Below are 23576 nucleotides of genomic sequence, written 5' to 3'. Positions count from 1 at the left end.
GAGGCTGGACAGCAGCCAGGCAGAAAGGGACCTGCAGGGACTGATGGACAGCAGGCTGGACGTGAGCCAGCCGTGTGCCCAGGTGGCCAAGAAGGCCAATGGCTCCTGGCCTGGATCAGGAATGGTGTGGCCAGCAGGACCAGAGCTGCTGTGCCAGCACTGATCTGCCCCAGCTCTGCACACAGACATTGTTGCCGCAGCTCCAGAGAAGGCATTAAATGGGCAACTCTGCAGAAAACTCTGTTGGGAGATCCTTTAGTTCCTTTAAAGCCACTGAGAGGACAGCCCTTCATTGACACAGTCTGTGGCCGCAGGAAAGGTGAAGAGAAACAAAATGAGAAATCACAAACAATGACATTTCTTTCTAATGTGGAAAACATTAAAATGTAAAACAAAGAAAAAGGACCTCTGTATGAAACCAACAAGAAGTATCAGAAGTGACTTTTATTACAAGTGATTTGCAGAAATTTGCAAGCAGTTTAATGTTTCTGAAAGCATCCAGTCATCAGTGTCCACACTGCAGCCTTGAGTTCCTGGTTCCTCAGGCTGTAGATGAGGGGGTTTAGGGCTGGAGGCACCACCGAGTACAGAACTGACAGGGCCAGATCCAGGGATGGGGAGGAGATGGAGGGGGGTTTCAGGTAGGTAAATACACCAGTGCTGATAAACAGGGAGACCACAGCCAGGTGAGGGAGGCAGGTGGAAAAGGCTTTGTGCCGTCCCTGCTCAGAGGGGATCCTCAGCACAGCCCTGAAGATCTGCACATAGGAGAAAACAATGAACACAAAACAACAAAATGATAAACTGCTAGTAACCACAAGAAGCCCAAGTTCCCTGAGGTGGGAATTGGAGCAGGAGAGCTTGAGGATCTGGGGGATTTCACAAAAAAACTGTCCCAGGACATTGCCCTGACACAGGGGCAGGGAAAATGTATTGGCCGTGAGCATGACGGCATTGAGAAAGCCACTGGCCCAGGCAGCTGCTGCCATGTGGGCACAAGCTCTGCTGCCCAGGAGGGTCCCATAGTGCAGGGGTTTGCAGATGGACACGTAGCAGTCATAGCACATGATGGTCAGGAGGGAAAACTCTGCTGAGATGAAAAAGACAAAAAAAAGAGAGCTGAGCAGCACATCCTGTGTAGGAGATGGTGCTGGTGTCCCGAGGGAATTGTGCATGGCTTTGGGGACAGTGGTGCAGATGGAGCCCAGGTCGCTGAGGGCCAGGTTGAGCAGGAAGAAGAACATGGGCGTGTGCAGGTGGTGGCCGCAGGCTACGGCGCTGATGATGAGGCCGTTGCCCAGGAGGGCAGCCAGGGAGACGCCCAGGAAGAGGCAGAAGTGCAGGAGCTGCAGCTGCCGCGTGTCTGCCAGTGCCAGCAGGAGGAAGTGGCTGATGGAGCTGCTGTTGGACATTTGCTGTGGCTGCACATGGGCACCTGCTCATGGTGAAAGGACAGGGACAAGTCAGGAAAAGCTGCTTGGAGCCAAACCTGGGCCATTCCCTGCAGCCTGTCCTGCTGGGACTCACCCACACTTGTTCCTGCTCTGGGAAAACCTTCACCCAGGTCCCTGCCTGAGCTCCAGTTGTGCTGGATGAGTGTGCCAGAAGCAGACAGGCCTGGGCGTGGGGGCTCTCGAGGAGCCATCCCTGCCCTGCTGCCCTGGGTTTGTGGCCATGTGGCACAGGGACAAGGCTGGATATTCAGGATTTTTCAGGTGAATCACTCCTGATGCAGAAAGGTTTGGTAGCATCTACATTCAGACTCCTAAAGTAATTTCACTTTATTTCTAAAGGAAATAGATGGCAGGAGTTGGTTTTAGGAATTGTTTTCCTACCCACTCATCATTCCTGGCTCCTGGAGGTCATAAATCTCCAGCATTCCTTCTGCGCTCAGAGTTTGCCACTGAGAGATGTGAGAGGCAAAGGATTCCCTGTGTCTGAGAGCAGGTGAGGGGCTGGATGGGTTTGTTCCCGCAGCACTGCTCTGTTCAGCCCCCTCTGCTTCCCTGATCATCTCCCTGGGCCTGGACATCCCCTCCTGAGAGGTGCCTTGTCCCTGCCAGCGCTCACAGAGCCCATCCCACCCTGTGTGCCCTCGGCCCAGCCCTACAGAAACCTGCCTGTGTGCAGGGCCCTGGCTGGGGCAGGCTCTGTGTGCAGCTGGGCAAGGGCAGCTCAGGAGAGCCCTGCTGGGCCCTGCAGAGGTGATGCTGCTGCTGCCCAGGGCTGAGGAGTGGCTGAAGGCCCTTTGGGAGGCTCCCAGCAGAGACACTGACCACCCAAAGTCACAGTTCTGGAGTCTCTGTAAATGTTCAAACATTCCTTTGATGATCCTGTGTGTCCCTTTCAACTCAGAATGTTCTGTCATTCTGGGATTACAATTCCTGTTCTGCTTCTCTCATCCCCCTGTTGTCTATAATCAAAAGAGAAAAAAAGAACCCTTGCAACAGTGTTAGAACAGTGAAGTTAAAACCAGAACTTCATTGGAACCTTCCAGGTGTCCCAGTGGGGATGAGGCACACCCAGCCCCTGATTTCAACAATTTGTTAATGTTGATTATTTAGGATATTTAACAGGAACATTCAATGGGAGATTCAGTACCCAGTTACACACCCCTGGCTCAACCCACTGGAATAAGTCCAGGGCCTTCTTTGTCCCAGTTTTTCTTATCACTGCTCACATTCAAAACCCAAAATACTCTTCTTGTGGGTTCTTTCTCTGATAAAAAGATTATATAGCACTTTAAAAATGTATTTAGACAGGTTATAGTTCTAAAATCTAAGAGAAGGTAAGGAAACATACTAGAGTTAATTAAGGATCATAAATATATTAAATATATAATAGTAGTTAAAAAGAGTTATTTAAGAGTTTAATAGAGTTAGTTAAGGATTATAATTTTAAAACTACATAACAGTAATTTACAGAACTATGAATATATGAAAAATATATAAAAAGCAAAAATATTTTTATCATCATCACAAATTTATCATCTTTCTCCAAGCAGAAAATTGAAAACACTCTCAGGAAAGCTCCTGACCTTTACAGCAAACCCAGGCTTACCTTCTTTGGGAAGTGCCCTCTGGAGCTGGTCTGGAGCTGGAGCAGCCCTGCCCCAGCCAGCCCCTCTCAGCAGCAGCACCTGCCCTGCTCAGGGTGGCTCCTTCCCCCCACAGCTCCTGGCCAGCGCTAGGAGCAGCTCCAGGGCCGGCTGAGAGCTGTCCCTGGCAGGCAGCAGAGTCCCTGGCCCAGCACAGCGCCCTGGGCTGCAGGACCCTGCTCTGCAGGACAGCCCTGGGCACCCCTGGCTGCTCTGCACAGGAGATGAGCAGAGAATGCACTCACAGGGTCTGTGGGCATTGGCATGTTCCAGCTTTAGGAGATCTCTGCAGGAGCTGCAGCTGCATTGTCCTGCAGCCAGAGGTTCCTGTGCCAAGGGCTGGCAGTGATTCTGCCCCAGGCACTTCTCAGCCCCTTCCCAGCCCTGACTGATTGAAGCTCTCTGTGCCTCTGTGCTGTGCCCGGGCTGGCTGCAGGCAGTGCCCCAGCCCTGCTGGGCTGGGAGAAGAGCTGCTCAGCAAGAGAAATGTGCTTTTGAAGCTCTCCTTGGTTACCAGCATCACCCTCTGTGCCAGGAGCCCGGCCCAGCTCAGCAGCACAGACACAGCACAAGGACTTTAATGACCCTCTGGGGCTTTGTGCTCAGGCCCTGAACATCCGGCCCTGAGAGGGAGCTGCAGAAACCTCTCCAGAGATCCAAGTCAGAATCCAACTCCAAAGTTTCTTGGACTTTTAATGGATCCCACTGAGGGACACGACTGAGAAAGTGTCCCCAGGCCCCAGGCAGAGCAGAGAACTGGAGGCACTGATGCCAGGTGGGGACAAAGAGAAGCCAAGTCTTGGTGCCCTGGGGCACAGCAGGGTCTGTGTCACCAAGAGCTGTGAGGAGACACCTTGTCCTGAGGCCCTGGGGCCTCCTGGCACAGCCCCAGCCAGGCTGGGCACTGTCAGCCCCTGGTCCTGCCCTCAGCATCCCCCCCTAGCCCACATCCCAGTGGCCTCAAGGATCTGCTGGAAGGAGTCCCTGGGGAGCCTTGGTCAGGAATGGCCCTGGGGGCTCCTTCATGCTCCCAGTGACTGCAGCTTTTTCAAAGGACTTTGGCTTTTTTCTTTTGCCTTGGAGTCTTTGAGAGGTTTCTGCAATCATGGCCCCAATTATCTGCTGTAATTAGTCCCTGGAGAGGCTTTGTACTCACAATCAGTTGGGCTCATTAATGCTTTGAGATACACAACTTTTTTCTGGTACTTTGGATTTTCCTTCCTACGTTGAGTGTTTTTTGTGCCATTTTGAGTCTCTGAGAGGTTTTTGTGCAATCCTGGACTCCAATTATCTCCTCCAAGGAGGCCAAGAGGAGCCTGTGTTAAGGATGGACTTCATGGGGACCCATTAATTCTTTGAGACACTTTTGGGTTTTCTTCTGATTTTGACACTTGGATAGGTTTGTGCAATCTTCTCTCAGGCTCTGAGGTTCCAGGTCTCAGCTCCAAATGCGCCACGGGGCTCATTAGGATCAAGCAAGTCCTGACAAACCATGGCTCTGCCTTGATTTCCCTCTTGTCTGGGGCAGTTCATCAGGAAGTTTCTGTAGTGGTTTTGCTTTGCCAATTTGAGATTTCTCGGCCAATGCATTCATTAATGTGGTGGTTTCAGTGTTGGCTAATTCCCAGTGCACTCACTAGAATATACTTACTCATTTCCTCCTCTGAGGTAGGATTAGGAGAAAGGCAAAGTGGGCTCAAAATTTTAAAAGTGTATAAAGAAAAGTTTATTAACAGCAACTAAAAGAGTGAGTGATGAGGATCAGAACAAAACTTTCAGAACACTTCCCCTCTCTATACAACTTGACAATGTAAAGCGACAAAACCTAAGATTTTCTGTCACTTTACCACCTCTACAATAGTCTGTCTTCAGTTCAGTTAGGGAGAGAAACTCCTCTTGTTAATGTTATGGAGGCTTATCCACAAGAAAACAGTTTTCTCATGGCTTTTCATTTCCAGAAATAGCAGCTGCCTGGAATAATCTGCAATTGTGAAGTCCCTCCAATTTTTTCACAGCCGTTCCCAGAGCTGTGTTCATGAGCCTTGCCAGCTTATGGGGTATTGGTTTAAAGATGAGCTGTTTAAGAGCAAAGGTTCTCTTCATCTATTTCTGAAATCATCTTCATCTCTGGGAACAGAGGTCTTCTTCTCTCCCTGGGGACACAGGGTCTCATCACTCTCCTCTTTCTCTGTTCAAACTTCTCATGGGATCACAGCTACTACAACATTTGCTTACTTTAGCATGGAGGCCTTTGCTGAAACAAGTCATCGCCCCATACTTTTCAATGTGTTATGGGGAAAAAGAGAGTTTGAGGTATCAATGACATCCTTCTCCATAGCTTTAGCAGAGGATTTCTGCCCCAAGATCAAGGCATCTCCTCATCCCTCCCATATGGGACTCAACTTCCTCTTCCCTGCCCTCGGTGTGTCCATGCTGCTCCTCTGTGTGCCTGCCCTGTGTCCTTTTCTCTCACTGGAGGGAGGATGGCAGCACTGGCAGAGTCAATATCTGCCCGGGGCTGAAGATGGTTCCGTGAGCCTGGCCGGGCTCAGTAGCCAACTTTAATTTTGGCCATGGTTCCTGGACATGAAGTCCAGTTCTTTTCCATAGGAATGAAGGGACAGATCCCCACTGTTTTAGGGGCAGATGAGAGGTGACCACAAGAGGAAAAGGCCAGCCTGAGATGGCAGGTTTTTGTCTGGGAGATACTCTTGCATATAGGGAATATTTTTGGGAGAGTACCAATTTTGGCAATGTGCATCTGAAAAGACAGATGGTTCTTTTCCATAGGAAGGAAAGCACGGAGCACCAGTGCTCCAGGAGCTGATGAGAAGCAGCCCTTGACATCCTAATAGCACCCTGACCTGTCAGGTGGCTCCTGGCAGGCCAAGCCAGCCAGACCTGGTCCATGTTCCCTCGCTTCCATGGGGCCCCACAGTGTCCCAATGGTCCCTTGCTTCCAGGAGGCCCTGAGGTGTCACAATGTCCCCTTGGTGACACCAGGCCCTGAAGGGTCGGAATGGTCTCCATGGTTCCATCAGGCCCCACAGAGTCATAATGGTCTCTGCGTCCATGAAGCCCCGCGGTGTCACCATGGCCCCTTGGTTCCATGGGCTCCAGTGGTGCCACAATGATCCCCTTGGTTCCATGAGGTGCCCACAGTGTCACAGTGATCTCCATGGGAAGGAAAGAACCGAGCCCCAGTGTGGCAGGGGCAGCCACATTAGACCAAGGCCAGCCAGACTTGATGGTACTGGCAGATTTTGTCTGGGAACAACCCTTGGATATAGGGAATTTTATAGGTGGAATCCCAGTTTCAGACATGGACACCCGAAGTAGAAGGATGGTTCTTTTCCACAGGAAGAAAAGCACGGAACACCGCTGTTTCAGGGACAGATGAAAGGCTTCCACCAGAGGCCTAAGGCAGCCAGACTTCTCTGTCCTGGTAGCTTTTGTCTGAAAGCAACCCTTGGATATAGGGAATTTGGGAAGTGGAACCCAAATTTCAGCCATTTCTGCATAGATAATAAGGATGGTTCTTTTCCATAGGAAGGAAAGCACAGAGCCCCAGTGTTTCAAAGGCAGAAATGAAGAGAGGTGGCTCTTGAGAGGCCAAGCCAGCCAGACCTGTTTGTTCTGGCAGCTTTTGTTATGGAGAGATCCTTGGATATATGGAATTTGGGAGAAGGTATCTCAATTTTGACCATGAACACCTTGAGAAGAAGGACAGGTCTTTTTCATTGGAAGGAAAGCACTGACCCCAGTGTTTTGAAAGCAGGTGAGAGGCATCCCCAAGAGGCCAAGGGCAGCCAGATCTGTCTGTCCTGGCAGATTTCACTGGGAGCAATCATTGGATGTACAGAGTTTTGGAGGTGGAATCCCAGTTCTGGCCATGGACGCCTGCTCAGGATGGATGTTTTTTTCCTATAGGAAAGAAAAGCACAAAATCCAAGTGTTCTAGAAGAAGATGAGATGTGGCCAGCCTTAGGCCAAGCCAGCCAGACCTCTCTCTCCTGACAACTTTCATCTAGGGGCTATCCTTGGACATAGAGCATTTTGGAGGTGGAATCTCGGTTTTGGCTGTGGACACCTAGACAGGAAGAAGAGTTATTTTCATTAGGAATGAAAGCACAGAGTCCCAGTGTTTCAGAGGCACATGAGTGCGAGCCCTCAGGAAGCCAAGGCCAGCCAGATTTGTGATTCCTGGCATCATTTTTCTGGGAGCTATCATTGGATATAGGGAATTCTGTAGGCAGATGCCCAATTTTGGCCATGGGTACCTGGTTGAAATGGATGTTTTCTTCCCATAATAAAGAAAAGCACATGGTCCCAGTGTTTGAAAGGCAGATGAGAGGTGGCCCCCAGGTGGCCAAGGCAGCCAGACTTGTTTCTCCTGGCAGATTTCATCTGGGAACAATCTTTGCAATATAAGCAAATTTGCAGAAGGAATCCCAATTTTGGCCCTGGGTCCCTGGAGGAGAAGGACAGTTCTCTCTCATAGGAAGTGAAGCCCAGAGACCCAGTGCTTCAGAGGAGATGAGAAGCAGCTCTAATCATACCAAGGTGTTCAGGTGGACCCCAGGAGGCCCAGCCAGCCAGACCTGTTCCATGTTCCCGTGGTTCTGTGGGACCACAGAGTGTCACAATGGTCTCCTTGGTTCCATCAGGCCCTGGAGTGTCACAATGTTCCCCTTGCTTCTGCAGTGTCACAATGGCTTTGTGCTTCCATGAGGCCTTGCAGTGTCACATTGGCTTTGTGGTTCCACAAAGCCCTGATGTGTCACAATGGCCCCTCAGCTTCGTGTGCCCTCGCTGTGTCACAGCAGCTCCTCTGTGACACTGCAGCTGCACAAGGTCACCATGGACCCTTAGTTCCTTGTGATCACTGAATTCCACGGTGGTTTCCTTGATTCCATGAGTCCCCACAGTGCCACAATGATCCCCTTGGTTCCAAAACTTCCCACAGTGTCACTATGGCCCCTTGGTTCCATGAGGATCTGCAGGGTCACACAGGTTTGTGACATTTGTCCTTGCTGCCCCTCACATTCCCCTGCCCCACAAACAGCCCCGAGCCACCCGTGAGGGACAGGCCCTGCTGTGCCAGGCTTGGCTCAGGGCTTGGCCTTTCTGCTTCCCCCAGCCAGCCCAGGCCTTGCTCAGAATTGCAGTTCCCTGCTCTGAGACTTGGGCTCCCTGCAGTCCTGGCCTCAAGGATCTGCTCTCAGCAGTCCCTGGTAGCCTTTGGCAGTCCCTGCCCTCAGTGGGGCCCAGTGATGCTCCAAGAGACTTGGACTTTTGCTTCTGACTCCTTGAGCAGCTTCTTCAGCCTTCTCTCAGTGACTGAGGGTCCTGGACTGAGTCTCAAATCCATGTTGGGGATAATCAAAATACAGAAAGCCCTCAGGGGAGCTTTGTCTTCATTCAATGGTCTGCAAATCTCCAGGGCTTGTGCAGCTGATTGGAGTCAGTTTGGAGTTCTTGTAAGGAGGAGGATTTCAAAGTGCACCTCATGACATTTTTCTTTAATTAAGTGAGTATTCTTAGTTTCCAGTTCAGAGAAGAGCTGATAGAAGTATTCCCCAGGTGATCTTGATGCTCAGTGTCTCCTTAGGAGGTCTGGGCATGTAGAAGAATGAGCCCACTGAGGGCTGATCCTGTTTGGACAAGCTGTTCCTCACCCCCAGCCTCACCATGTCTGACATCGCCCACCTGGCACTGACATCCCTGTGCCCTGCAGCAGAACCTTGTCCCTGAGCTCTGCAGCTCCATGTCCCAGCCCATTGCACCGTGTCCCACCTGCTCTCCTCAGGGCTCTGCCTGCACACAGGCCCAGGAGAAGTTTTGCTCTTGGGAAAGAAAGAATGGAAAAGCCTCAGCAGGTTTCCTAAACAACAAACCCCACTCAGGAGCCACCTGCTCAGTACAGGCTGCCTGGAATGGTGTCACCTTTCTACAAGGCACAGTGTGACCAGAAATGATCTCTGGAAGCAGAATTCTCTGAGTCTCCCAGCTGAATTCTCTGTCCCTGTCCTTTCCCTGGATCTCTGTTGCAGATGGAAGCTGCTGGTGCCATCCTCAACTTTAACCTCTCTTTGGAGTGCAAACAGATGTTCCCCGGTGTGTTAAGCAGGATTTTCTCAATGTTTCTATAAACCTTTTGTGTCCCCCATGGAACAAAGGGGCCATTTTGGAACTGAGGGAGTCACCTGGAAGCAAAGAGTGAATGGTGACCCTGGGGTCCCATGGAACCAAGGGGCCATGGTGACACAGCAGGGCCACGTGGATCCAGTGGTCCATTGTGACACTGTGGATCCAAGGAGACCATGGAGACACCCCCAGAACCTCATGGAACCAAGGAGTCCATGGTGACCCAGCGGGGCTGCATGGAGCCAATGGTCCATGGTGACACTACCCATCCAAGGAGGCCATTTGGACACTGTGGAAGCTCATGGAGCGAGGTGGCCATTGTGGCACTGAAGAACTTCATGACACCAAATATCAATGGGGACACAGCAGGGCATCATGGAACCCAAGAATCGCTCTTGACAGTGTGGAAACTCCTGGAACCAGGAGCTGTTGTGACACTGCAGCACCAACACAGCTGCTGCACCTTGTCCCCTGCCCTGCACAGCTCCTTGGGAGGCACGGCAGGAGCAGCACACTGGGAGCCTCGGGAATGCCCCTCTGGGATCCATGGCACACGCTCCCAGGGGCTGGAATTCCAGTTCCCAGCCAGGAAAAGATGTTCCTGCCCTTGAAGGCAAAGCTCATATGGAAGAGCCAAAAGCCAAGTGGAGCAAGATCCTACAGTGACATTTCACTGCCAGCCATCATAACTTCACCCATGGTTGTTGTAGCTCGTGGATTGGGAATTAAATCACGGCAGGGCCATTAGTGGGGGCTGCCCTGGGTCAAGGGAGGCAATGAGAGAGTAACAGAGCAGGCAATGGAAGGCAGGAGAGAAAGGAGGTGTTTTGGTTTGGAAACACAGGTGTCTGCTAAGAAAGGCATGGGCCTCCCCTGAAATGGAAAAATGAAGACTCTTTCTTTAAGAATTGTTATAAATTTGAAATTAAGGGCGGCTGTCAGGTAAAAATATGGAAGCAGGAATAACAGTTTTTTACTAGGGGAAAAAAAATAAAAGAAACAATGAAGTGAACTAAAACAACACTGACAGGGTCAGAATACAACCTGACACTCTGTTGGACAGGGTGTTGGCCGCAGTCCAATTGGAATTGTGGCTGCAGTCCTCCAGGAGTGTCAGGTGTGGTTCTGTTGGAGAAGTGATCCTGTAGGAATGGGTGTCTTCTTCTAAAGAGGCACTGGAAGAGGCAGCTGTTCCTCTGGGAAATCCAGCGCAGAAAAAGCTGTGTTGGTGCGCCAGAATCTCAAGACTAGATGCAGGTAGGAATGCTTGGCTCCTCCCCGTGGCGGGGCATCTCACAATGGGATGTTACAGTTCTTATCAGTCATGCTGTGACATTCAATAGCCCATTATCAACAGATGTCTCCCCTGAGGGAGGATTGATTGTGGAAGAGATAAGGAAAACTGCCCACTTAACACAGGACAACTGCCATACAGATGGCAAATAGAACACATCTTGCTTTTCAGTCTGTGGCAGGAGGACACAAACAAAATCAGCTGAGAAGGCAGCACTCTGAAAAGCAAACCAGAACTGACAGAAAAGGAATGGGACAGAAATCAATAGTTCTGGAAGTTTCATTTGCTATCAAAATAAATCACACCCACTCAGCCCCGCACAATCCTGATCCCACAACCTCAAATTTGGATCTCACTTCTCCTGATCTCCTTCCAACCCCATATCAACCTGGAGGCTGTGGAATTGAGTAATTTTGGCATGGGGCTGAGGTGGGAACCAGACATTTTGAGGTGGGATTCACCTATTTTGGGGTAAGATTTTGGGGTTTCGAGTGGGATTGAGTCATTTTGAGGTGAGAGACAAATCCACCTTGGCTTTTGGAGTGCAAAGATATGGAAAATACTACCAGATATCCCCCAAGAACCAACAGATCCTCCAGAATATGTTCCCAAAGGATAAATTCCACCTCAAATACCTCTAAAATGGTGGGACTTTTAACATCTCTGGTCAATACTCTTTTTAGTCATTTTTCAGGTGTTTTTAAGTGATAAAGACAAATCAGAAGAAAATTAGGGCCAAACCAAAACCAGAGACCCCTTGAGCATCCCCTGGGCACTGAACAAAACAAACTCAGAAGATATTAAACTTAACCCTACAGATAATGCCTTGAGGAAGATTTGCTCTTTCCGCAAGTCTCTTGTGATTGAAACGCAAACAAATCCCAAACATTAATAAACCAAAAACAGAAGCAATTCTGTGGCAATTCCAAATTTTATCAGTTCAAGCACAGCTCCAGCTCAGATGCTGGCAGGTTCCAAAAAAAGAAACACAGAAATTTGTCCCAATACAGATTATTAAAAGGAAGTTAAAGGTCAGTGTAGCTGTCACAAAGGTGACAGGGACCAAGAAAATAATGCTTCTTCTCCAAGACTGTGAATTCAGGAGATATTTGTAAAATAACTTGAGCTGGGCTTCTTGTAGGACTTTAGTAGCCTTGTGTTCCTCACCAGGTCATGAATGATCCATGTCAGCCTCACTGGTGTCATCTGCTCCCTTTCTTTCAGTGATTTTAACAAACTTAAGAGAGAGATGGAAAGAAAGAGAAAAGGGGAGAGAGCAAAGGAGTGACAGGGACAGAGATCTCCCCTGGGACAGGGCAAGTGTGACATTGTCCCCTGTGTGTGTGGCCTTCCCAGGGTGGGGGTTTTACACCTGAGCCAGTTTGGGTAAGGGGGGTGGTGTTCACCCCCCACCCCGAGCAGGAATTGCCTCACTGTTTCAGGTTACAGTGTCAGATGTAACCAAAAGTGTTTTCCGTCACCATCTCCATAAACTGTTATCAACAGGTGGGGCAGTGTTCTTTATCTCTTCCATGGCTCAGCCCTGATAACGCCCTCCAGGGGCCATCTTCTGTTAATGGGCCATTGAGTGTCACTGCAGCACTGATAAAATTACATCATCCCATAGTGGGATGCTCCGCCAGGGGGAGGAACCAAGCATTCCTACCTGGATATAATCTCACCCTTGCAACACCACGACCACCTTGCCTACTGGATTCCCAGAGGACAAGAGCTCCATAATCACCACTGGACCTTCAGAGGAAGACCAGACCCTTCTACAGGATCACTGCTTTGGCAGAATCACGTTCATCACTCCAGCCGGACTGCAGCCACCATTTCATCAGCCTGCTACCACCACCCTGATTATCAGGGTGTCAGGTTATATCCTGACTCTGTGAGTTTAAACCAGTCTTTCTGTATCATTGTCTTCATTTTAATTTTATTATTCAATTATTATGGCTTAGACTCTCCCCTGGTTTGCTTTGAAGCCAGTACAAAACTCACTGTGCTCATCCCTTGTTTTCCTCCCAAAACAAGATTTCCCGTACCCAAACATTCGCCAGATGGACGAGAAGGTTGCAAGGAAGAGGAAGATGCCCTGGGACACCGAGGCAGGTGAGGAGGAAGTCAGTGCCCCTTTCCCCCTCTCTCCTGCTCCATCTCCCAGCCCAGCCTGGCCCCCGGCTGCAGGACAGCCCCGCTGCCGGTGCCCTCCTGCCGGGGACACACTGGGGGGATCTCCTTGCCCTTCCCTCTGGCACGGAGGCAAATCCCATCCTCTCCTTGTCCTTCCTCCCGCAGATGAGGTGCTGAGGGTGGAGAGCAGAGAGGACAAATCCCCATGGCAGAACCTTGTGGAAGAGGCTGTTTTGAGTGGCTCCATGGTGCAGGAACCCAATGGGAGCTGCACAAGGAGGGACTGCAAACGCAGATCGAGGGGATCTGAGGAGGAAAGATGCACTCTGGTCCAGGAAGGTGGACAGAGCTTCAGCCAGAGCTCGGAGCTGGTGGTCCCTGAGCAGCTTCATGATGAGGAGAAGCCCCATAAGTGCTCAGAGTGTGGGAAGAGCTTCAGGTCAAACTCCAACCTGATCCAGCACCAGAGGATCCACACTGGGGAGAAGCCCTATGAGTGTGAGGAATGTGGGAAGAGCTTTTTGTCAAATTCCAACATGATCCAGCACAAGAGGATCCACACTGGGGAGAGGCCCTATGAGTGTGGGGAATGTGGGAAGAGCTTCAGGCGGATCTCCCACCTGAGCAGCCACAAGAGGATCCACACTGGGGAAAGGCCCTATGAGTGTAGGGAGTGTGGGAAGAGCTTCAGGCAGTGTGGTGCCCTGATTGTCCACCAGAAGATCCACACTGGGGAGCGACCCTACGAGTGTTCCAAGTGTGGGAAGGGGTTTCAGACTCGCTCCTATCTCCTCTTGCACTATCGAGCTCATACAGATGAGAGGCCCTTCCGCTGCCCTGACTGCGGGAAAGGATTCAAGCACAGCTCCAACCTTGTCAGGCACCGGCACATCCACACTGGGGAGAGGCCCTACGGGTGTCCCCAGTGTGGGAAGAGCTTCACCCAGAGCTCTCACTTGACCAAACACCAACGGAGGCACTAGTAAGGGAAGCCCCAAGAGTGTCCCGCCTGCAGGAAGAGCTACGTGCTCTGCTCCAGCTCCATCCCCCACTGCAGGACCCACATTGGGCACAGGTCTGGTGACCCACATTCCCTGTGATCAATGTTGGGAACACACCTGACTGGTTATCCTTTTGGTTTGGCCCTAATTTTCCTCTGATTCATCTTTTTTCTTCAAACACAGCCAAAACAGGGTTAAATTAAAGAAACTGATCAAAAATATCTGAAGTGTCACCATTTCACAGGAGTTTGAGGGGGAATTTAGGATTTGGGGACGCATTCTGTGTGGAGTGCCCCTGTTGCTAAGAGGCAGGAGTTTGATCTCACCCTTCTTGTGTTGCCAATAATTCCTCCCTTGACCCAAACCCAAACTCCACCCCTGGGATACCCTATACAAATCCCATGGCTCTGCCTTTGCCCTGTCTTTCGGTGATAAGAAATGGATTTTGGAGTTTTGTGAAACCAAGATACATCTCATTTGTTCCTGCCACCGGCAGCTGCACTCACCCTGGACACCATGAACTCAACTTCTGGAGGATTTGTGGGTTCTGGGATGATTTTGGGCAGTGTTCTCCATCTCTTTGCATTTCAAAAGCCAAGAGGGATGAATTTGTCACCACAAAAACACTCAACCCCACTGAAAATAACTGGATTTTAAACTATAAAGGCACAATCCCACCTCAAATTGCTTGTTCCCCCTCAAAAAAACCTCAATCCCACAAAGCTCACTCGATTCCACAGCTGACCGGGTGGGATGGGGTTGGGAGGAGATTGGGAGAATTGGGATCCCAGTTTGGAGTGGAGAGATTGGGATTGTGTGGGGCTGGGTGGCTGGGATGTATCTGATAGTGAATAAAACTTTCAGAGTTAATGATGTTTGTCCCATTCATTTTCAGTCAATTCTGTTTGCAGAGTGGCTCCTTCTCAGCTGTTTAAATTCCTATAAAAATCCTTTTTTAAAAATAATCTAACCCAAACAATCCAAAAAACAATATCCATATAAAACCACCCATCTGCAATTATATTTCTTAAAACTATTTAAATTTTTTTAGAGTGTTTAAGGGTGTTTTTAAAGTTTAATTGTTTGGTTAAATTGTATGAGACATTATAGTGGTGTTTGGTTTCGTGTTTAGTATATCTGTAGTATGAATTGTTTTACTAAGGTGTGTTCCATTGTATGTTTAGATTGGCCGGTGCTGCGAGAGGCGCTGGGCTCTGCCTGGCAACTGATGAGTCAGAGCCGTTCCGGGCGCTGATTGGCTGAAAATCGCCAGGCGGGACCAGCGCCGAGTTCCTGCCCGGGAACTGAATCGTCATCAACGCCGCGCGCTCTGATTGGCCAGGATCTGTTTCGGGGCGGGGCCGGGAGGAACTGGGGACCCCCAGGAGCCCCCCGGGTTTGGGGGTTTCCATCCCCCCTCGGCCCCCGGGGCGGCCTTGGGGCCACCCCAACACCCCAAAATGGGGAGGGTCCCCGGAGCCGCTTGGAAGTCCCAAAAATGGGCTGGAAGCGGCAGGAGCCGCCCCAAGAAGGGATTGAAGGGTCCGGTCCGGGAATGGCTCCGATCCGGATTGGGGCGGGCTGGGATTGAGGGAGGGTCCGGTCAGCGGCTGCGGAGGGGCTGGGATTGGGGAGGGGTCCGGGATTGAGGGGCTGGGTCCATTCCGGGACTGGGGCAGGATCGCTCCCTGGGGGTGGGCTCCATTATTGAGTCAGGGTCTCTCCCCTTCCTGATCCCAATCCCGTTCCCTGATCCTGTTCCCGATCCCAATCCCATTACCATTTCTGTTCCCGTTCCCGGGCGAGTTCCCGATCCCATTCCCGTTCCTGTTCTCGATCCCGATCCCACCGCTGTTTCCAGGGAATGGCTCCTACCCCAACCCCGACCCCAAACCCGGGGGGTCAAACACTGGGGTCAAACACCCCAAATCCCAACACTGGGAGGGGAGGGTCAAACATCCCCAGACCCAAACTCTGGGATGTCAACCTCCACCCTGCCCCAAACTCCAAATTTTAGGATCAAATCCCCCAAATCCCAGATCCTGGGGTGTCAAACACTCCTCAATTCCCAGACGTTGTTGCTAAATCTACCTGACTTGAAATCCTGGGGTTCAAAACATTTGGGGTGTCCAACACCCCCAATTCCCAAAGTCTGGGGTCAAATACCCCCAAATCCCAAATCCTGATGTGTCAAACACCCCCAGCCCCCAAAGTTTGGGGTTAAAACCCCCAATCCCCGACTCCTGGGGTTTGAAATACCTGGGTTGTCCAACCCTCCTCCTCTCCAAAGTTTGGGGTCAAACCCCTCAATTCCCAAACTTTGGGGTCAACCCCCCCCAATCCCAAACCCTGGGGTGTCAAATCCCCCTGATCTCCCCCACTTTGGGGTTAAATCCGCCCAAATCAGTTGGTCAATCCCCCCAGTTTCCAAATTTTTGGGTCTAAACCCCCAAACCCCAAATCCTGGAGGTTGAAACGCCTGGGTTGTCCAACCACCCCGATCCCAACGTTTGGGAGTGAAACCCCCTGATCCCCAAACTTTTGGAAAAAAAAAACCAAAATCCCAAATCCTGGGGTGTCAAACTCCCCCAGTTCCCAAAGTTTGGGGTCAAAAACTCCCAAAGCCCGAGGTGTCAAACCCCCCTAAACCCCAAATTTTAGGATCAATCCTCCCAGTCCCCAAAGTTTGGGGTCATGACCCCCCCAAATCCACTCCAGCCCTGGGGGACACAGTGGGGTTTGTTTGGGGTTATTTGGGGTTTGTTTGGGGTTATTTGGGGTTGGTTTGGGGTTATTTGGGGTTTGTTTGGGGTTATTTGGGGCAGCTCCAGGTGCAATGTCTGCAGAAAGATCCTGGGTACAACACTGGGAAAGAAAGGGGAATGGGTGGGAATTGGGGGATTCAGGATGGGGAAAGATCCTGGGTGGGAAAAGGGGATCTAGGGTGGACAGGGAAGGATTTGGGATGGGAAAAGGGGATTTGGGATGGGGAAAGGGGAACGAGGTGGGGAATTGGGGTGGAAAAGGGAGATTTTGGCATTGGGAAAGGGATTTGGGGACAGACAAAGGATGTGGGGAGGAAAAAGGAGAATTTGTCATGGGAAAAGGAGGATTTAGGTTGGGAAAAGAAGGATTTGGGGTCAAAAAGTCGTTAGGGATTAAAAGTGATTTTGAGTTGAAAAAAGGAGGATTTGGGATAAAAAATGAGGATTTGGGCTGGACTGAGCTGAATTTACCTGGGGGAGTGGGTGCATGCAGGGTGTTTGGGGCAGGGTCAGGACCATTTTTGGGGCAGTTTTCTGGGATTTTGGAGTATTTTCTTGGGATTTGGTGGCAGGCCTATGAGATTTGGGTGCAATTTTATGGGATTTAGGGTGTTTAGGTGTGGTTTTGAGGGATTTTTGGGTGTTTCTGTGGGATTTGGGAGCACTTTTATGGGATTTCAGGGTATTTCTATGGGATTTTGAGGTGGTCTGGAGGGACTGCAGGGTGTTTCTACGGGATTTTGGGGCAGCTTGAAGGCATTTGAGGTGTTTTGGGCATGTTTAGGGTATTCTGGTGCAGCTTTGAAGAATTTTGGGGTGGTTTGGAGGGATTTCAGGGCATTCCTCTGAGATTACAGGGTGGTTTGGAGGGATTTGGGGTGTTTGGGGGCAGATTTTGGTTATTTAGGGGCGGGTTTGAGGCAGTTTTTGAGGGGTATTTCAGGCCCATTTTTTGGGTGTTTGGGGTTATTTTGGTGGGGTTTGGGGTGTTCTGGGTCACTTTTTGGCAAAGGAGATCTCCATGGATGGCTCTGGGTGATGCTGAAGCCCTGCAGGGCCTCGCGGGCGGCGCCCGCCTGCACCTCGGTGTCCAACTGCAGCGAGGCGATGTCGCGGCGCCCGGGCACCAGCGCAGCTCCTGGAACCCCGGGAACCTGGGATGGGAACGGGGCCAGGAGAGCCCCAGACACCCGGGAACCTTCCCTAGACACCCGGGAACCTTCCCCAGACACCCGGGAACCTTCCCCAGACACCCGGGAACCTTCCCCAGATACCCAGGAATGTTCCCCAGACACCCGGGAACCTTCCCCAGACACCCAGGAATGTTCCCCAGACACCTGGGAATGTTCCCCAAAAACCCAGGAACATTCCTCCAGAAATCTGGGAATGTTCCCCACAAAACAGCAGAAATGCCATAAAAAAAAAAAAAAAATCCTGAAATATTCCCCCAGAAATTCAGAAATTTTCCCCAAAGAATTACAGAAATGATCCTCCATAGAATCTTGGAACATTCCCAAAAAACTAGGACCTTCCTCCAGAAAATCCAGAAATACTCCCCCCCAAAAAAAGCCAAGCCCAACTCCATTGCCCATCCAGCAACATTCCCAAAAAATGCAGAAACATTCCCAAAAATCCAGACATCCCCCTTCAAAAACTATCCAGAAACCCTCCCCAAAAAAATTCAGGAATTCCCCCCAAAAAATCCAGAAATTTGCCCCCCAAAATACAGAAATTTCCCAACAAAAATCCAGACATTTCCTCACTAAGAAGTCCTGAATTTCCTCCCCCTCAAATCCTGGTATTTTCCCCTCAAAATCCAGAAACTCCCCCCTAAAACCCCAGACATTCCCCCCAAAAATCCCAATATTGTGCCAGAAAAATCCAGCCCCAAGCCCCCCTCAGCCTATCACCCTCCAAGCCCCAAAATCCCGCAGTGCCCCAAAGCTGGGCCGGAATGCCGGAATGCCAGGATTGCCTCCATGTGGCCTCATGGAACCATGATGACACCAAGTTGTCTGGGAGTGTTGATCTGCTGGAGGGTAGGAGGGCTCTGCACAGGGCCCTGGACAGGCTGGATCCAGGGACCAAATCCAACAAGGTGAGGTTTAACAAGTCCCAGTGCCGGATCCTGCACTTTGGTCACAACAACCCCTGCAGCACTACAGGCTGGGGACAGAGTGGCTGGAGAGCAGCCAGGCAGAAAGGGACCTGCAAAGACTGATGGACAGCAGGCTGGACATGAGCCAGCTGTGTGCCCAGGTGGCCAAGAAGGGCAATGGCTCCTGGCCTGGATCAGGAATGGTGTGGCCAGCAGGAGCAGAGCTGCTGTGCCAGCACTGATCTGCCCCCAGCTCTGCACACAAACATTGCTGCTGCAGCTCCAAAGAAGGCAATAAAAGAGCATCTCTGCAGAAAACTCTGCTGGGAGATTCTTTATTTCTTTTAAAGCCACAAAGAGAACAGCCCCTCATTGACACAATCCACAGGGAAGGCGGAGACACACAAAATGACAAATGGCACAAAAATTATATTTATTGTGGATAATATGAAAAAAACTAAAACAAAGGAAAAAAAATCCCCACAACTAATTCAACAAGAAGTGTCAAAGATGACTTTTGTAACAAGTGACTACCAGAAATTGGCCAGCATTTTAATGTTCCTGAAAGCATCCAGCCATCAGTGTCCACACTGCAGCCTTGAGCTCCTGGTTCCTCAGGCTGTAGATGAGGGGGTTCAGGGCTGGAGGCACCACTGAGTACAGAACTGACACTGACAGATCCAGGGATGGGGAGGACATGGAGGGGGGCTTCAGGTAGGCAAACATTACAGTGCTGACAAACAGGGAGACCACAGCCAGGTGAGGGAGGCAGGTGGAAAAGGCTTTGTGCCGTCCCTGCTCAGAGGGGATCCTCAGCACAGCCCTGAAGATCTGCACATAGGAGAAAACAATGAACACAAAACAACCAAATACCAAACAGGCACTAACACCAATGAGCCCAAGTTCCCTGAGATAGGATTTGGAGCAGGAGAGTTTGAGGATCTGGGGGATTTCACAGAAGAACTGGCCCAGGGCATTGCCCTGGCATAGAGGCAGGGAAAAAGTATTGGCTGTGTGCAGCAGAGCATTGAGAAAGGCACTGGCCCAGGCAGCTGCTGCCATGTGGGCACAAGCTCTGCTGCCCAGGAGGGTCCCGTAGTGCAGGGGTTTGCAGATGGACACGTAGCGGTCGTAGCACATGATGGTCAGGAGGGAAAGCTCTGTTCCAAGGAAGAACAGAAGGAAAAAGAGCTGTGCAGCACATCCTGTGTAGGAGATGTTCCTGGTGTCCCAGAGGGAATTGTGCATGGCTTTGGGGACAGTGGTGCAGATGGAGCCCAGGTCGCTGAGGGCCAGGTTGAGCAGGAAGAAGAACATGGGTGTGTGCAGGTGGTGGCCGCAGGCTACGGCGCTGATGATGAGGCCGTTGCCCAGGAGGGCAGCCAGGGAGATGCCCAGGAAGAGGCAGAAGTGCAGGAGCTGCAGCTGCCGCGTGTCTGCCAGTGCCAGCAGGAGGAAGTGGCTGATGGAGCTGCTGTTGGACATTTGCTGTGGCTGCACATGGGCACCTGTTCATGGAGAAAGGACAGGGACAAGTCAGGAGAGGCTGCTTGGAGCCAAACCTGGGCCATTCCCTGCAGCCTGCCCTGCTGGGACTCAGCCACCCTTGTTCCTGCTCTGGGAAAACCTTCACCCAGGTCCCTGCCTGAGCTCCAGTTGTGCTGGCTGAGTGTGCCAGGAGCAGTCAGGGCTGTATGTGGGGGCTCTGGAGGAGCCATCCCTGCCCTGCTGCCCTGGGTTTGTGGCGATGTGGCAGAGGGACGAGGCTGGATATTCAGAATCTGTCAGGGGAATCACTCCTGATGCAGCAAGTCTTGGTACCATCTGCACTTACACTTCTAAGAGAAATTGATGGCAAAGGTTGGATTTAGGAATTGTTTTCCTACCCACACACGATTCCTGTCTCTTTGAGGTCAGAAATCCCCATCATTCCTGCTGCACTCAGAGTTTTCTACTGAGAGATGTGAGAGGCAAAGGATTCCCTGTGGCTGAGGGAAGGTGAGGGGCTGGATGGGCTTGTTCCCCCAGAACTGCTCTGCTCAGCCCCCTCTGCTTCCCTGAGCATCTCCCTGGGCCTGGACATCCCCTCCTGAGAGGTGCCTTGTCCCTGCCAGCGCTCACAGAGCCCATCCCACCCTGTGTGCCCTCGGCCCGGCCCTACAGAAACCTGCCTGTGTGCAGGGCCCTGGCTGGGGCAGGCTCTGTGTGCAGCTGGGCAAGGGCAGCTCAGGAGAGCCCTGCTGGGCCCTGCAGAGGTGATGCTGCTGCTGCCCAGGGCCGAGGAGTGGCTGAAGGCCCTTTGGGAGGCTCCCAGCAGAGACACTGACCAGCCAAAGTCACAGTTCTGGAGTCTCTGTAAATGTTCAAACATTCCTTTGATGGTCCTGTGTGTCCCTTTAAACTCAGAATGTTCTGTGATTCTGGGATTACAATTCCTGTTCTGCTTCTCTCATCCCCCTGTTGTCTATAATCAAAAGAGAAAAAAAAGAACCCTTGCAACAGTGTTAGAACAGTGAAGTTAAAACCAGACCTTCATTGGAACTTCCAGGTGTCCCAGTGGGGATGAGGCACACCCAGCCCCTGATTTCAACAATTTGTTCATGTTGATTATTTAGGATATTTAACAGGAACATCCAATGGGAGATTCAGTACCCAGTTACACACCCCTGGCTCAACCCACTGGAATAAGTCCAGGGCCTTCTTTGTCCCAGTTTTTCTTATCACTGCTCACATTCAAAACCCAAAATACTCTTCTTGTGGGTTCTCTCTGATAAAAAGATTATATAGCACTTTAAAAATGTATTTAGACAGGTTATAGTTCTAAAATCTAAGAGAAGGTAAGGAAACATACTAGAGTTAATTAAGGATCATAAATACATTAAATATATAATAGTAGTTAAAAAGAGTTATTTAAGAGTTTAATAGAGTTAGTTAAGGATTATAATTTTAAAACTACGCAAAAGTAATTTACAGAACTATGAATATATGAAAAATATATAAAAAGCAAAAATATTTTTATCATCATCACAACTTCATCATCTTTCTCCACGCAGAGAATTGAAAACACTCTCAGGAAAGCTCCTGACCTTTACAGCAATCTTAGGCTTACCTCCTTTGGGAAGTGCCCTCCGGAGCTGTGCCCAGGCTGGTCTGGAGCTGGGAGCAGCCCTGCCCCAGCCAGCCCCTCTCAGCAGCAGCACCTGCCCTGCTCAGGGTGGCTCCTTCCCCCCACAGCTCCTGGCCAGCGCTGGGAGCAGCTCCAGGGCCGGCTGAGAGCTGTCCCTGGCAGGCAGCAGAGTCCCTGGCCCAGCACAGCACCCTGGGCTGCAGGACCCTGCTCTGCAGGACAGCCCTGGGCACCCCTGGCTGCTCTGCACAGGAGATGAGCAGAGAATGCACTCACAGGCTCTGTGGGCATTGGCATGTTCCAGCTTTAGGAGATCTCTCCAGGAGCTGCAGCTGCATTGTCCTGCAGCCAGAGGTTCCTGTGCCAAGGGCTGGCAGTGATTCTGCCCCAGGCACTTCTCAGCCCCTTCCCAGCCCTGACTGATTGAAGCTCTCTGTGCCTCTGTGCTGTGCCCGGGCTGGCTGCAGGCAGTGCCCCAGCCCTGCTGGGCTGGGAGAAGAGCTGCTCAGCAAGAGGAATGTGCTTTTGAAGCTCTGCTTGGTTACCAGGATCACCCTCTGTGCCAGGAGCCCGGCCCAGCTCAGCAGCACAGACACAGCACAAGGACTTTAATGACCCTCTGGGGCTTTGTGCTCAGGCCCTGAACATCAGGCCCTGAGAGGGAGCTGCAGAAACCTCTCCAGAACTCCAAGTCAGAATCCAACTCCAAAGTTTTTCTGACTTTTAATGGGTTCCTCTGAGGGACACAACTGAGAAAGTGTCCCCAGGCCCCAGGCAGAGCAGAGGACTGGAGGCACTGATGATGCCAGGTGGGGACAAAGAGAAGCCAAGTCTTGGTGCCCTGGGGCACAGCAGGGTCTGTGCCACCAAGGGCTGTGAGGAGACACCTTGTCCTAAGGCCCTGGGGCCTCCTGGCACAGCCCCAGCCAGGCTGGGCACTGTCAGCCCCTGCTCCTGCCCTCAGCATCCCCCCCCAGCCCACATCCCAGTGGCCTCAAGGATCTGCTGGAAGGAGTCCCTGGGGAGCCCTGGTCAGGAATGTCCCTGGGGGCTCCTTCATGCTCCCAGGGACTGCAGGTTTTTCAAAGGACTTTGGCTTTTGCTTTTGACTTGGAGTCTCTGAGAGCTTTGTGCAATCATGGCTTCCAATTATCTGCTGTAATTAGTCCCTGGAGAGGCTTTGTCAGGAACAACACTCATTAATGCTTCAAGGTACTTCAGTTCTTTTAAGGTACTTGGTGTTTCCCTTTTGATACAGACTCTGTGGGAGGTTTGTGCAATCATGGCCCCAATAATCTGCTTTAAGGAGTCCCTTGAGAGCTTGGCACTGACACTCAGAGGAGCTCTTTAATGCTTTGAGATACTTAACTTTTGTAAGCTACTTTGGAATTTTCATTTCCAGACTGAGAAGTTTTTGTGCCATCCTGGCCTCCAGTTCTCTCCTCCAAGGAGTCCATGAGGAGCCTGTGTTGGGGATGGACCTAAGTAAGTCCCATTAGTACCTCGTGACACTTTGGGTTTTTCCTCTTGATTTTAACTTCTGGAAGGTTTTTTGCAATCTCCTCTCAGGCCCTGAGGTTCCAAGGCTCAGCTCCAAGTGCACCACGGGGCTCGTTAGGATCAAGCAAGTCCTGACAAACCACGCTTCTGCCTTGATTTGCCACTGTTGTAATGTAGTTCATCATGAACATTCCTTTACTGGTTTTGCTTCACCAATTTGAGATTTCCTGGCTAATGCATCGACTAGTGTAGTGGGTTCAGTGTTGGCTAATTATCAGTGCACACACTAGAATATACTTACTCAATTCCTGCTGTGAGGTAGGATTAGGAGAAAGGCAAAGGTCAAACTTTTAGAGTAAAAAGAAAAGTTTACTAACAGTAAATAAAAGAAGGAGCATTAAGGACCAGAAC

At 50.9% G+C, this 23576-nt stretch overlaps 2 protein-coding genes and 1 pseudogene across 2 annotated transcripts in view; 1 reads left to right on the top strand and 2 right to left on the bottom strand.

Annotated features, from left to right (window-relative positions):
• Positions 1–23576, top strand: part of LOC110484634 (uncharacterized) — a 164290-nt gene that overhangs the window by 125916 nt on the left and 14798 nt on the right. Inside the window, exon 8 of the mRNA XM_077790796.1 lies at positions 13014–13649. Coding sequence (XP_077646922.1) covers positions 13014–13649 — 636 coding nt within the window. The remainder of the gene's footprint in view (positions 1–13013; positions 13650–23576) is intronic.
• LOC144248796 (olfactory receptor 14J1-like) lies at positions 480–1412 on the bottom strand (annotated as a pseudogene).
• Positions 19091–19678, bottom strand: LOC144248795 (olfactory receptor 14J1-like). Its single transcript, XM_077790784.1, has one exon. The coding sequence runs from the start codon at positions 19676–19678 to the stop codon at positions 19091–19093; it is 588 nt and encodes a 195-aa protein (XP_077646910.1).

This window comes from Lonchura striata, unplaced genomic scaffold, assembly GCF_046129695.1.
Source record: "Lonchura striata isolate bLonStr1 unplaced genomic scaffold, bLonStr1.mat Scaffold_91, whole genome shotgun sequence".
In the NCBI taxonomy this organism is placed as follows: Eukaryota; Metazoa; Chordata; class Aves; order Passeriformes; family Estrildidae; genus Lonchura; species Lonchura striata.
The sequence above is the reverse complement of the archived record's forward strand: the minus strand, read 5'-3'. Positions and strand labels throughout refer to the sequence as shown.

Coding starts and splice junctions, on each gene's coding strand:
- LOC144248795 (XM_077790784.1), bottom strand. CDS start 19,678: ATGTGCTACGACCGCTACGTGTCCATCTGCAAACCCCTGCACTACGGG.